The 15,882-nt window shown below is 39.6% G+C and overlaps 1 protein-coding gene across 9 annotated transcripts in view; it reads left to right on the top strand.

Moving 5' to 3' along the window:
- The window catches only part of Gpatch2 (G-patch domain containing 2), a 176,109-nt gene that overhangs the window by 145,732 nt on the left and 14,495 nt on the right, over positions 1 to 15,882 (top strand). For 6 of the 9 annotated variants that reach the window (XM_045149781.1, XM_045149814.1, XM_045149791.1 and 3 more), the window contains one exon: positions 13,487 to 13,575. In XM_045149781.1, the coding sequence (XP_045005716.1) occupies positions 13,487 to 13,575 (89 nt within the window). Of the gene's footprint in view, positions 1 to 10,114; positions 10,173 to 13,486; positions 13,576 to 15,882 lie in introns of those variants that run through there. The other 3 variants (XM_045149803.1, XM_045149808.1, XM_045149801.1) reach the window with 1 other exon arrangement.

The raw sequence follows: 15,882 nt of genomic DNA, 5'->3' as shown, positions 1-15,882 counted from the left end.
AGGGGACACTGCAGCCAGTCCTTTCTCATCTCAAGATGCTGCATTTGAAGCACCGTCCACAGTTGTCCTGGGAACATAAACAAGAAGAGAGGGGACTGAGATGGCCCATGACACCTGGAGAAATGTCCTATAATTTCCAATTATTTGGGTATCTTAATATTCAAATATGATATTTTTTTGCTTCTCACAACTAGACATCTTTCTCTGTCTTGCTGCCATCACTCCACTTAGAACTACAATTAAATATTTTCACATCATTTCTAATTTCAAAAACTTTTTCTTAACACAAAAATTTTCAGTATCACCTTCTAAATTGAAAGTTGGAAATATGTATTAATCCATACCCAATACCAAGTAACATGTTATTCATGAAAAGATCTCCTCTTTCTGCCAGGCATGGTGGTTCACGCCTTTAATTCCAGCACTCAGGAGGCAGAGGTAGGAGGATCACCATGAGTTCGAGGCCACCCTGAGACTCCATAGTGAATTCCAGGTCAGCCTGGGCTAGAGTGAGACCCTACCTTGAAAAAACAAACAAACAACAACAACAAAAAAGATCTCCTCTTTCTCTTGTTTTTATTCTCATGATCGGTCTTTTCTTGTTGTTTTGTTTGTTTTTTCTCTGAGAAGCTATGTTAAAAACTAGGAGCTCTGTAGCAGCTCCATTTAATCATTTAGGGTCTACCTTAGCCTTTGAGATCTAGTGTAGGGTAAGAGAGGGCTTGCCCTCCTTCCTTTCTTTACTCTGATTAACCTTCTTTCTTTCTTTCTTTTTCTTTCTTTCTTTCTTTCTTTCTTTCTTTCTTTCTTTCTTTCTTTCTTTCTTTCTCTCTCTTTCTTTCTTTCTTTCTTCCTTTCTTTTTTTTTTTTTTGTGATTTACCCTTCAGAAGCACCTAAGCAAAAATCAGGTCATAATGTGGCATATAGTTTGAAGCCAAGGGCCAGAGATTGGAAGTGCTCAGATATTAAGAGTGATTGTTTGCAAGGCCTGACAGCCCCGTTTGATTCCCCAGTGCCCACGTGAAGCAGGATGCACAGTGTGGCACACTTCTGCTACAGTGGAGGGAGGAGCTGGCACACTCATTTACATTTATTCATTTATTCTCTCTCTCCTTGAAAATAAATGATAAATACAGTTTTAAATAATTTGAAATCAAGTGCAATAATTTTATTCCTGATATTATTAAATTCTGTTCTCTTAAATTACATGCTTGTGAATTCAATTTTAACTTTGTTTCTCAAAGCATGGTTTTCATCTACTTAAGTGTCAAATGACTTGATAACCCTTGGATATGGTACACTTTAATATCATATGTTGTTTCTTTATAATAAGGAAAACTGAACCTATTTTTGCTATTCTCTTGTCAGTAATAAAAATTTAAGTGTTAAATAAATAAAATTTAAAACAATGAAAGTAGGCTTAGTTTGAGAGGAATGCATAACCCCATCATACTTACATGCGTGCACATATGCTGACATGCAGACACACGTTCATGCCAGCCTGCTCCATCACGACGGAAGGACATTCCAGTTTGCATTATGCACAGCACATTCATCGCCACGCTTCGAATTGCTGTGCTTTGTTGAGACATGACAGCACCCCAGCTGCTCTGTGTTTGTCTCCTAAAGATCCAGAGATGCTCAAGGGTTCCGTTTACTCACTCTTCCCCACGCTGTCATTTGTTGTTTGGAAAGAAAACCTAATTTGCAACAGATACAAAACTATTTGTCATTTTGCAGGTTTGCCAAAAATAAATGAAACTATTAATGACTACATTTTTGAGCAGCTGTTAATAAATTGGAAGAGGATAACTGCTCGTTAGAGTGCTACATAATGACACAGACTCCGTCTGTGGCGTTGCCTTCACAGAGACGCAGACGCGTGTGCGGACAAGGAGAGGGGCGTCCCCTCCCCTCGCAGGAGATGTAGACTTCAGTGTGCACTGCTCTTGATCAGTGCCATAGTTTAAAAATCACTTGGGTTACATGACAATTTGTATGCTCCATGCTCAAAATAATTACTTAAAACTGCTTTTAAATACTAACTTTAAAAAGTTGTAATGCTTTACAATTTTTCTTTACAAATAGAAAATAAGGTAAAATTTCCTTGTTATAAATTTGCAACAGTTTAGATGGAAAATAATTTTTAAAATTTTACTGACAATCTTCATACATATATATAATGTATGTTGGTCATAATCCCCTCCTACCCTCTCATTTCCCCTCCCCCACATTCCCTCCACACTGAACTTCTACCTCTAGCCAGTCTCTTTTTTAACCATTTTATGTCTTTTAAAAAAATACCTTTGAAATGATTTTGATTCAGTATTATATATGCATGAATGAGCTAATAGGAAGTATTCACATATTCAGCTTAATTAGAATGTATGCATTCTATATTTGTTTAATTGGAACACATTTAATTATATATGTGTTCTAATTAAAAGGAGCATTTGAATAACTTCGAGGTGTAGAGATACTTAAGCAGAATAATTGGAAGCATCCCACATATACAACACAAATGGTTTTTAAGGGATTTAATTAATCCATTTTATATTATATGGCCAAATTATGTTATTTTATAAAACCACACTGTCCTCACATTACAGTTCTTGAGCCTCCTGTCCTTTGGCATCCTGGGATTGTAACCTTCCTTGCCAGGATTTTAAATGAATGACTATAGATGATATTAAGTTCTGATTATACTAAATCATTTCTTCACCAGCAAATATAAGTTTCAAGATTCCCAGTTGCTGTGGCTTTACTATGAGGAACTCACACAGAGTGGGTGAGGGAAGTTACCTCACGCAAATAAGTTTGTATTCAATGTTTGATAAATAAAACCTCAAAAATAACTGATACCTGGTGAAACTGTGACCTCTGTTTAACAGAAGAACTCAGTGTTTACAGGCTGGTAGAAGCAAGCACAGCCCTCAGCCCTCAGCCCAGGGATGACAGTGGCATGTGGCCATGGCCGCGGATGACGGAAAGTCGTTAGCATGTGTGAGCTACTCACGACTGCGAGCTGAAATAAATTTGTGGTGTGAAGTCCATTTCCTTAAGGACAGGTGTCTGTTTCGCAGTTGGCACTCTCCAAATTGGTCCAGTGATTAAGTGGGCACAGACACAGAGCTAACCTTTGACTCCTGGAGATGGGTCCCCTAGGAAATGATGAAGGTACACCTGCAGGGCCCTGTCATCACAGCCTGTGTCCTTCCTGCGGCCTGGCTGGAACTTCATCACAGTGCTCCTGGGGATCTGTTGATCCAGTGTGTGCCTGCCGGAACACTTCCTGAAGCAAGCAAGCTTAGAATTAATAAGAAAATCACTGTGCAAAGAATATCTTAACTCTGAAAAAACACTAAACCACAGCTGCTACGTGACAATTTGTATCTTCCCATCCCCAGAATAAACCAAAGTTCATCTTCCACATAGAAGTACATTCAACTTGTAAATGCTGTTTATGCATATGGAACCGAAATCTCATCAAGTCTGGAGTATTACTACCACAATAGAACAGTAATTTCTCTTCAGTATAGACTTATAATATACATGTGTAATTAAAATGTTTACTTAATAATATAAAAATACAAATATTAAGCAATTAACTGTCATTTAGCCACCTTCATTGAATATCAAGTATGAGATCACAAGAAAATTTTCCATGCTAGAACTCTAATTTTTAAAGAATCCATTTATTTTTAACTAGTTTTCTTTTTACTCTTTCTCTCATGAATTAGTGTTTATCATCATTCTATAGTGATATTGTGTAAATGTCAGGATATTGTTGAAAATTTACCTTTGTTTATTTTATATACTTCTGATCAATTCAACTCATGCCCAATTATATTACACTAAATTAACATAATTCAACAGATGTTGATATTTAAATGTTTTCTGGCATTCGAATCTTGGACAGCTGTCTTCGAGCTTGGGGAAAAGGCAAACATTTAGAGTTAAATGCTGAACATATGCTTAAATTACTAATTAGAAAGATGGAATAAAACTATGCATTATCCTTTCTAAGGACAATCAACCCAGGATAAAGATATTTGTAATTTTTTTACAGCAGGTTATAGTTGTGGGATGAGATAGACTAGAAGACTCTGGTTTCATGGATAAAAATGATTGAACTTCAAATTTAGTCCCATAAGAATTATGAAGAGACTATTGTGTAAGCCTGTAAAAGACTTTATACTTCATCTAGAGAGTCAGAAAGATTCCCTTTCACTCACATTGTCCATTTTCAGTATTTAATCAAGGTCTTTATATATAGAAATATTGAGAAATATCAATTCACTGTGTCAGTATGTAGACAAGTTGTTTCACCTGTATTTCCATCAACCTCAAAACATACTAGGTTATTTAGACTAAAATATATTAGTCTGTTTTTGCAAAAACTAATAATCCTCTTTATTAGCAGTTATCCATTGTATAGTCATGGATTTCACTATGACATTTTCATATATGTGTATTATATCCCCCCCCTCGTTGCATTGCCTTGTGTTATTCCCCAGACCTCCTGCTGCTGGCTACTTCCTTCTCCCAAATAGTATGCTATGATGTTTGCGTCTTGTATTTTTTAATGTAGGTTCCACATAGGATAAGAAACACGTGCTGCTTGTCTTTCTAAGGAGAGCTTCTGCTCCTGGTAGCTTTGCATGATGCTCTGGAGTTGCATCTGTTCTCCTGCAGTGAGGCAGCTTCCTTCCTTATGGCTGAGTAGAACTCCATGTCATTATTCATTCCTCTCTTACTGAATGTTGGGCCAATTGCATAACTTGGCTTTTGTGAATAGAAATATACGCATCCCTGGTGTGCTGACTTCCACTCCTCCAGCTGTGTACCCAGGAACGGTGTAGCATATGGAAGGTCTGTTCTCATTTTTAAAAAATGTATTTTAGCTGGGCGTGGTGATGCACACCTTTAATTGCAGCACTCAGGAGGCAGAGGTAGGAAAATTGCTGTGAGTTCGAGGCCACCCTGAGACTACATAGTGAATTCAAGGTCAGCCTGGGCCAGAGTGAGACCCTACCTCAATAAAACAAATCAAAACAAATGTGTGTGTGTGTGTGTGTGTGTGTGTGTGTATTTTGGAAAGAGAGGAAGAGTGGGGGAGAGAGAGAGTGAGAGGAAAGAATGGGTGTGTGCTAGGGCCTCCAGCCACTGCAAACGAACTCCAGATGCGTGCGCCCCCTTGTGCATCTTGCTTACATGGGTCCTGGAGAATTGAACCAGGATCCTTTGGCTTTGCAGGCAAGTGCCTTAACCGCTAAGCCATCTCTCTCCATTTTTCTTTTTTTAGGAACCTCCTACTTACTGATTTCCACCAGTGTTTCTTAGCCCCCTCTCAGTGTCTGTGGTTTTTTGTTGCGGTTGTTTGTTGTTTGTTTGTTTCTTTTCCATGGAGACCATTCTGACTGGAGTGAGATAGAACCTTGAGATGATTTTGGTTTATGTTTTCCAATGACTAAAGACATGGAACATTTTTTGGTATATCGGCCATTTGTACCTTGTTTTGATAACTGTGCAATTCATTTGCCCATTTACTGGTTGAATTATTTGAAAGATCATCATAAACTATAGTCACAGTAACAACTACCAATTCATTTAAAAATTAAAATAATTTGCTATCATATATAAGCATACATATCCACTTAATACATTTCTTTAATCAGTTTATTGCTTTATTTTTCTTAAATTTATGGATTCTTCCCTTTCCATGTACCCACACATCGCATTTTCCTTGAACTCTTTTGTCGAGGAAGCTGGGTTAGACTTAAAAAGTCGTGAGATGGGTTTGAAATGGCCAGTTTCCTTTGGTTGCCTCCCTCTTCTGTGGACATGTGGACACCGAAAGAAGAGAGGGAGAAAAATTCTCCACACTTAGGAAAGTTGCTTATCTTTTCCACATGGTGTTTAACATATTCCAAAGTCCTCCTGAGTATACACTAATGCAAATACCTTTCCACTTATTTCAATTGCACTGGCTTTGGAAAATGCTGAACTGCTCTGGGTTAGTGAGCCTTAACAGTCATGGACCGACTCATCACGGCCTCTGGGTGGCCAGGATCATGACGTGTTTTACAGTCTAGTAAATATTTGCTAATAAGTCTGTAAAAGTTTTATGGATGTAATATTCGCATACCAAAAACTGTTATGGAACAGGAGGGGCTGAAAGCATTTTGTCATAAACTTACACTTCATGAAATGCAAAATTAATTATGCAGAAATGGACACACTTTAGAATCAAGGTACATGCATATGCTTGAAAGCTGCTTAAGTGCACAAGACTGGTTTTGTGGATATTCATACTTCATGGCCCAAGAAATGGACCAAATAAGTTTAGTGGTTCCTGTGTCTGTAAGCAGGCACTTACATGTTAACAAAACTGGAACCCCAATAAAAATATAGATTACCATAAATGTTATTATAAGCCCCTAGCAAGCCTTGTTAAATTTCATTCAATAACTTACATATATATGATATTAGCAAGGTACATAAGTGGTAAGGGAAATGTACTTAAATAAATCAGATGCAGGCCCCGCGGCTTTCATTGAATGTAGAGTCTACCTAGAGCTTCAATTCTGGCTCAGGGATAGTGTCATTTGGGGAGAGAAGACACTATATTCTCCCAGGAGTGAGAGATGTTTCTGGCAGTAAGAATCCAAGGCTACATCCCATAGGTAACCTGGTCTGAGATTCCCAGCAGAATCTTCCTTCCATACAACAGTTTACGGTGCCTTAGGTAAGCTTGTTTTTAGGTGGTAGAAATGTCTTATATACTCCCAAACAAAAAGAGCCCCTTACATATTTCCAAAGTTTCAGACATTTCATCCTGTCATTCAGATGTCTGTCTTAACTGCCATCCTGTGTAGAGTGAAAGTTGTGGCCCGGCCTCCATGGCTCCTCGGGGTCATGCGCAGCACACACACCTCAGGGCAGGCAGGACTAGGGTGTTACCTAAATACTCCCAACGGACAGAATCAGAGCAGATCTCAGTCTTGGCTCAGCACTTGCCAGCTCAGTGGTGCAAGTAGATTATAGACATGGAAGGTGAAGGTTCTCAGCTTCAAGGGTGACCTTGAGAATGGATCAGCATTAGACCTCTGTGTGACTTTGGAAATTTCCTGAATGTTGCTATCCAACTCTGCACTGTGTGTACAGAAAATGCTGGGTAGATCATTTTTCATTGCATTCAACTTGTCAGGTTGGTAAATAAACTGATTTATTAAATCAAATAATCAGTGATGTCAATTCTTTTTCTAAAGAACTTAAAATGATTGTGAATAGACAGATAGCAAAACTTGGTGTGTGCAAGGAGGCTCCGCCGCTCCTAGTGTTCCAGTGAGCCCCCGTGCCCTCACGTCTGCACATCTGCTCTCTTCACCCAGGTCCTAGAATGCACCAAAATGCTGTCTTTGAATGCTGAATTGGAGTAATTTCCCCATCCTATCAAAGGCTTTTACCTCCTTGCAAATAGGCTTCATACTTTGAATTTCTCAGTGTCCTTCCTGTCTCCAAGAATAGGTTATAATATGTTTTATATTTTCTGTTGAATTGTTTTAAGAAGAATATAATGCACGAAGATGAATGAGGTTGCATGGTATAGGAGAAAAAGCAATTCTGAGTCAAACATTCTTTGGCCTGAATGTAGTAAATTCATTTTCTCTTCCTGTGATTTTTATTAACTAAAGTTATCTCTAGAACACAAGTCCATCAGATATGTCTTGAGATTTTGACATAATATCTTTCACCCAGTTATAGGTCAGTGAACTAGATGCCCATGGTAATTTAGATAAGTTCTAAGATTTATGAAACAAATACATACAAATTTTTAAAGGATATTTATATATTTGAGTGTTCATCTGCCTTGCCTTTACCGCCCTTATTCCTTGAAGACTAAAAGAAAGAAAGTTAGAATTTGTCTTTTCCATAGGACTGAGCTGAGTATGAGAGAACAAACTGGAGAAAATCAAGCTGAACCTCAAATCAGCAGACAATGTGCACACGTCAGATACTGCACTGGGTGAGGCCGATGTGAAGTGAGCAATGCATCAACTTAGCTCACAAAGACTGAAAATGCTAGAAGTACTGCATGATTTTATGTAACATGTTGTAACTGTCAGCCATACCTCTCTTTTAAAAACATATTTTATTTATTTATTTGAGAGAGAGACAGACAGATGAGAGAGAGAGAAAGAGAGCAAACACTCCAGACAGATGCATGTGCCACTTTGTGCATCTGAATTTATGTGGGGACCAGGGAATGGAACCTGGGCCATCAAGCATTGCAAGCAAGTGGCTTTAACTGCTGAGCCATCTCTGCAGCCCCCATACTTCTCAATGGATCAGAGCTACATAAGAGCCATGGGCTCCCTACGGGAATAGTGTTCATATAGAAATTTTACACCTGAATCTTTTTGAGGTTCCCGAACATAATGAGCACTGGACCCAACAGCAGTCACCTGATTCAGAAAAGGATGAGAGATGGAGACCGATGGGGTAGCAGAGGGGCTAACAGGGCAGATCCTTCAGAACCTGCACCTGAAAGTGAGCCTTGGACACCAGGGATCATCACCAACGAGTGAGCTAGACGAGGTTTGCATAGGCACTGGAAAGAGCCCTACACTGGGCTGTGTTTTCAGGCTAGAACATGAGTGAGCACCTAGGAGCTTCAGATGTGAGCTCTGTAATGATGGGATGCGTCCTAAGTACAGCATGGGCCCTGTCACTGGAGCCCAATGACACTTCAGGACACTGAGCTAAGACTTAAAACACTGCTGCAAAGGTAAAAGCAATACCAAAGAGATGGGAAATGGGATTGAGACAGAATGTAAAGACAAGTGACCAAAGTCATAAGGAAAGAAATGGGAGATCCAAGAGCTGTGCACACACGGAGAGAAGCGGGAGAGCCAGGAGCTGAGCACACAGAGAGAAGCGGGAGAGCCAGGAGCTGAGCACACGGAGAGAAGCGGGAGAGCCAGGAGCTGAGCACACGGAGAGAAGTGGGAGAGCCAGCATCTGGACTGTCAGAGAATGACTACCCCAAATGCAGAACTTCAGTCCCTGAAGAAGGGACATAAGCAAACGCTGGTATAAACAGGACTGAAGTTCATCCTTGTGCCAGTTCAAAAGCATTTATGCTTGGACATTCTTGATGTTCAGTGCGTGTTTTGATGCAGAAGGGATAGAGCTGAGGTGTATTGTCTGTTTCCTTTGATCTATGGAGACAGACACTGAGTAAAGGAGATGGGGGTATTTGGAATTAGTAAAGAAGTTCATGCAGGCCAGGCTTCTTCTGGCTACCCAAGTGCTTCTCTAGTGACACAGCCGACTTGCTGGTTTCTGTGCAGCTGATGCCCTTGCCAGACCTCTGTGTCAGGGACAGTGAGTGCGCTGCCATGCCAGGGCCACGCTGACATCTGCTTGCCTCTCTGCAGCTTGTCTCAGGCTGCTGGGGAACACTGTATCCGGGGGGGGGGGGGGCAGTTTTCAAGAGGCCTAATGCACCAAAAAGCCTTTATTTGCAAATATATGCTGCAAAGAGACAAGTCCCTGTTGTCTTTAGCATCATCGTGTTTGACACCTGCGTCTCCCTCGTCATGTCGGCAGCGTCAACGCCGCCTTCCAAACAAAGCGCCTTGCTCGCTCTCACTCGGGCTTCCTTCCTTTGCTCTGTGTATCTCTGCTTGATTGCTCTTTTCCCACAGATGATAAGATGTCCATCTTCCTACAGACAGACCATGTAAAAGGACCAATTGCAATAAACAGTGGGATAAATCCAAGTACTGTGTATTTAAACAGCAAGCCTGCATGGAAAGACCTCGTGCTGGCTTGTGATTTTGTTGGCTTTAGTAGTTGCTGCCATAAAAGCCCATTGCCAGTTGTACACAACCAAGAACTCCACGACCAACAGCATTGTTTTGCTCAGTTGTTATACTTTGTATTGAAAACACAGGAGATATCCAGAATACAGCATGGAGCCCATCACTGGGCCCAAGTACTGACTTCAGGGCACTCGGTCAAAATTTAAACCAGGTACTAAGAGAGATGGCTAAGTGTTTAAGGTGCTTCTCTGCAAAGCCTAAGGACCCATGTTTGATTTCCCAGGACCCACGTGAGCCGGATGCATAAGGAGGCGCGCGCGTCTGGAGCTCGTCTGCAGCAGGTGGAGGCCGTGTCCCGCCATTTCTCGTTCTTCCTGTCATCTCTTTATCTCTGTCTGCAAATAAATAAATGAAAAACATTTTCAAAAATACTTAAACCAACCTTTCCTTTCCTTTCCCCTCCTCTCCTCAAATACATTGACCTAATCACTGGTGAGTTTATTGTGGTGCCTTACCAAAAGACCTTCATGCAGTTTAATAACTGGACTTATTTGGACTTATTTATAGGGTATTACTTTGTCATTCTAAATAACATCCTGGCCAAAAAAAGAAAAGAAAAGAAAAGAAAATGAAACAAAAATATTCAGTTTTCAACTTTACTGCCAAAACAAATGACCCAAGTAGAATGAAGAATCAAGGTTGCCTCAGAGACCTGAGGAGATATTAAAGTAGACACGCCACTGCTATGTGTTACATTAAGAATGACAACCCAACAGCCCTGTCGAGCTAGTGTTTCCTGTAGCGCGTCTGCAGGAAAGGAGAGGGACCGGCCTCTGGGTCCTCTTAACCCAAGCGCAGTCACGTCCGCTGGAAGCGCTGGTGCAGACTGCTCTTTCCCCGGGCTCAGCTTCATGTCAGTGAGTGTGCTGACTTTACTGTCCTTGCACATTGTTTCCTCTCTTTCCCTTCATGTGGCTGTGTTGGGGTTGGGAGGGGAGTTGAATAAAAATGTCCCATTCCTTTTGCTCTGAAAGATACACAAAAGAGAAATGTTGATGCACTAGATACGGTTGTAGAAGAGAGTAGTGTTCTAATATTTGTCCTCTACTGTCTCTATAAACAGACCTTCCTAATAAGTTTAGTAGTGCATGGAATGAATAAGTTTGAGAGGCAGTGTTGACTTGGGAGACTGGTTTTCATGCAAGTAGAATGTTTGGTTAGGGACACTCATTGCAGGAACAGTGTTAGGCAGAAACCTGCAACAGACCACACTTCAGAAATCCTGGGTTCGCTGCATTCAGGTTTTCAGAATGGTCCTGTCACCTCCTCCTCAGATGGTCCTGACTGACAGCTGGGCCCTCTGGCATATGCTTTGCAGAAGGCCATCTTTACTACAGGCTTTGGCTGAGAGGTTTCAACAAGGATGAAATACATGGAAGAATAATTTTTGACAAAAGCTAAAATCTCAATTCCCATGGAAACAAAAAGTGAATGTGTTACAGCTTATTTAATTCATCAGCAAACAAGGGAACAAGGCAATTGTTACAACCAGTTAAAAAGAGAAAGCAAAGCACAAACATATGTGGAGTGATTAATTCCAAAGTGAATGTACGCGTGTATGTGAACCGGCTTCTACAGTAGGCAGGTTTGTCCTTCCAAAAGACAGTGCATTTACCTTTCCACACACAGAAACTATTTCTCATTTGTTTTAGTTATCTGCAACAGGAGAGTTATAACATTTCTTCCATGTACTTAGAATTCAATGACTAGGGTATATTGTATTTGTATAGCTTTCCCGTTGGGAAAAAAAAAAATCCTATAGAGGGGTGTGTGTGTGCCTGTGTTTCATTCATCATGTTTAGAATTATTAATGTGGACTAAATAATATAATCTCTAGTAGTATTTAATAAAGTTTGTCCCTGTTACCACCACCATCACCCCTATTTTTTTTTTTATATTTGTGACATTATCCCTCCATTTAGATTGTAAGTTTTTCCAGTAGTAGGAATTGTAACTTCATTTCCTCTTCCTCCTCTCCATTTTTACTACCTTCAGGGAGTTTGTGCTAAGTTCATAGTAGATACTAGTAAACGTTTACTGAATTGATTTTGTACAAAAAGTCTGTTCTGTGATTCTCTCAATATTTAAATAAAGTTGGTCATAACCATTCCATTCTTGTTATCGTGGGTCAAGACTTCACCTAAAACTAGTAAGCATGTTGTAGGAATAAAGAAACAGTGGGTTCAATAAAAAAGGAAGAAAATGCTAGGCAAATGCCCCCTCTTTTTCTTTTTTTATAACATTTTTTATTTTATTTATTTGAGGGAGAGAGAATGGGCATGCCAGGACCTCCAGCCACTACTAAAAAACTCCAGACACATGTACTACGTTGTACATCTGGCTTACATGGGTCCTGGGGAACAAAGCCTGGGTCCTTATGGTTCACAAGCAAATACCTAATTCATTAAGCCATTTCTACAACCCTATTTTTCCCTTTAATTTTCATAAAACTCTGGCTATTTCAAACTGGATCCTTTAAGACCTTATGCTATGTCAAATACCTCTGTGCATTACCAGAAGAATGCGTGTTATCATAACTATGCTGCATTTATTTCTTCTTCATGACCTTTAAGCCTGTCCCAACCCCACAGTAAGGTGTATGATCCAGGAGATGAACACAAAATCTTCTGCAATTGAAAAGCTTAAAGCCTTTTGGTTTTTCGAGGTAGGGTTTCACTCTAGCTCAGGCTGAGCTGGAATTTACTGTGTAGTCTCAGGGTGGCCTCGAACTCATGGCAATCCTCCTACCTCTACCTCCCGAGTGCTGGGATTAAAGGCATGCTCCACCACACCTGGCAAAAAGAAAAGCTTAAAGTCTTAAATCTGTTTTCTTTTTGATTATCATTGAGGTCATTTTTCTAAAACATTTTCATTTAGGAGATGAAAGTTAAACAGAATAGACTAATTGTAACTGGTTCCAAAAGTAGCAGTGAGCCCACTTTTCAATTGTCTGTCACATCTTTACACACACACACAGGTATGTATGTGTGTATGCTATCTACAATCTCGGCATAATTTTAAACTACTCAGTAACAATATACTGGCATGCAAACAATCCTCTCACCTCACTAGTACATAATTAAACACTTGTAATTATATGAATTATAAAGAGAACATCACTATTTCCGTCTGTTTAAAATGTTTGAACAGAATTCACCACTGCATAATAACCTAAAAGAAATTGATCATACTTTTCCTGTAATAAATGTTGCTCTGACAGTAACGCATTAGTAACCAATTGATAACCTAGCAACAATATTGTGATCTCTTTAGATAATTAATCTTAGCTATTTTCCTGTCAGAAGCAACAGTGTTTGATTTTCTGTTGAGCCAGAAAGATTGCCAGTTTTGAAAATTAAAAAGCATTCCTTTTATATTATTCATTCCAGTAACAATTTATGATGGCGCATTTAGCTGCTGAACGCTTGTCAACAAACGTAATTATGTTTCGATATAAACAAGATTGGTGGTTTTACTATGCAGCTCCATCTTTGTTGGGAATGTTTTGATTTAGGTTCAGATTATACAAGCTGTGTATTTATGTGTCATTTTTTCTCCTTTGTTAATAGTTTTTTTTTCTGATAATTACTTGTAGGCAAACAAGCATGCATTTAGGATCCTTATGCACGGGAGAGGTCAAAAGGAGAAGAAAGGCTGCCCCTTTGCCTGGACCGACCACAGCAGGTAAAACGAAACAGGGTGGAAGGGAACAAAAGCATCGTGTGGACAGCAGTGAGAATGTGCATGGGTGGTTCTTAGTCACCCCCACTGCAAAGGAGGCCCTGGCGCCAGAAGCCATAAAGACCCATCATTACAGTCAGTATCTGGTTGTACCACCCCTGTGTACATGCTCCATGTAGCTAATTAGTGAAATATTCGTTACACACTGGTGCAAATCCAGGATTATGTGACATAACAAAAGCTTCGAAGTCTATATCTTTGTCCATCCTCAAGAAACTTTCAGGCTTGTGGAAGAAATAAGGCATAAATAGTTTGAGATGTCTAACCCCAGCAGCAATTAATTATAATAATTTTAAAATAAAGTTTACCATGCTGCAAAGACAAAGGCCTTGTATTGAAGTAGATAGGCACTGGCTTTATGAATGCATAGTTGGGTTTCTAGCCCGTGCTTTGTAGCAGTTTTGGATTCCTGTTTCTTATGTGGCCAGAGGCCCTATACATAAACCCTATCTTGGGGTCTGAATTGTGGCCCATATTAAGGGAAAAACATTGTAACACAGAACAGAAAAAGTGAGTTGATTCACAGTTTGGGGCCAGAACGAGGACTAGAGAGGTTCTCCATCAGTTTCCTCTCTGGCCAAAGTCCCCATCTTTTTCCACCTTTTAACAGTGTTACATTTTATGGCGGGGGTGGGGGTGAGTTAGGAAATATGCATACGTAGATTTAGCGATGAGAACAGGTCACTAGGCTTTGCAGGCAACTACCGTAACTGGTGGTCCATCTACCCAGCCCTAGCTTATTTTTGTCATAAACTCATACTGGCATATTTCATCTGTTTCAAATGTGTTGTGATTCTTTTAAACTTTGGTGTTTTTATTTTGCTACTACATTTTTACTTAGATAAAACTTAAGGCTGAGAAGATGGCTCGGTACAGTTCTTACCACACAAGCATGAGGATCTGAGTTTGGAATCTCTGTCCGATATGTGCTTGTAACCCCAGCACTCAGGATGTAGACCTAGGTGTATATAGGAAACTGGGGAAGCTATCTAGCTGTGAGTTTGGGGTTCTGTGAGAGAGGCTGTCTCGCTAAATAAGGTGGAGAATAATAGGAGACATGAGACATGGACCTTTGGCTTTCACACATGCATACACTCCCCAAATAATGATAGAAGAATTAAAGTTCATAGAAATTCAATGTGGTTTTAGTTACCTAAAATTTAATGGAGTAAAACTTATGTTACTTGTTTTAAATGCATTTTTCAAACTTATGCTGTGAGTGCTTTTCTCAGAGAAGAAATGGAGGTTACTGAAAAGTCCTCAGTTTTAAACAGAATACTTTTTAATATTGAGTCATCTCTAAGGTGATGATTATTATCCAAATCCAAGTAAGAAATGCTTCTGCATAAGTCCACGTTGATGATGAGGTTGTGAATTGTAGATCACCTTGTCCCTAGAAACTACAGCTCTCAAATTCTGGTTGATGATCAGTCACAGAATAAAGAGTTCACTATATTTGTAAACTCCCCAAGTTGAATTCACCTGTATAATTATTTCTAAAGAATAATCTTGACATGATTAGAGGCCTTTGCAGACCATCTTATAAAAAAAAAACAGCTGAGAATATTTTTCACTGTTGCTCTCACCTTTAGCTATTAATCTTAGCTGGAAAAATACAATATAAGAAAACTCTCCCTCTTGCGAAATTGGGAAGAAGATCTAGGGACCATGTTAGGTAACTGTCTGATTTCTTTTTAATATATTACACAATCAAACAGCAACCATAGAAAGGATTGACCAAAAACTTGTCAGAGTTCTATAATTGAGCACTTTAAATTTGTCATTCTGCATTGGCTTTGTGTAAGTTTACGACTCTGAAGATAAGAAATAACATATTATGTTCATAATAACTAATAATATTTTCAGAAGATTTAAGTCTTCTAGGAAGTTAATAACTCCACATGTGATCATGGTTTCCTGCTAAAACAGGGACTCTTCCCGGCCTCTTTGGGCAGTAGCTTCAGAGCATAATTCCCTCTCCAGGAGGCTTCACCGGCCGCGCGTTAGCAGCAGCCCGTTCATTAACTGTGACAGGAGCGCCAGGCTGATTTCACTGCTGTAGCTTACTTACTGCTCTTTCGCCGTTGTGTTTGGCATTGACAATGTAAAATGAATATTGATAAGGTTGAATATTGATTTTTTTTAATGTATAGCTTGTTCTCAGCCTCAAAGTCACATAGCAAAGAAGAATGGATGTCTCAGTGGCAAAGGGTGTAGACATACTGCTATAAAACTGAGAACTGTTGAAGC

This window comes from Jaculus jaculus, chromosome 1, assembly GCF_020740685.1.
Source record: "Jaculus jaculus isolate mJacJac1 chromosome 1, mJacJac1.mat.Y.cur, whole genome shotgun sequence".
In the NCBI taxonomy this organism is placed as follows: domain Eukaryota; kingdom Metazoa; phylum Chordata; class Mammalia; order Rodentia; family Dipodidae; genus Jaculus; species Jaculus jaculus.
Note: the sequence above shows the minus strand (reverse complement) of the source record. Positions and strands in the feature narration are given on the sequence as shown.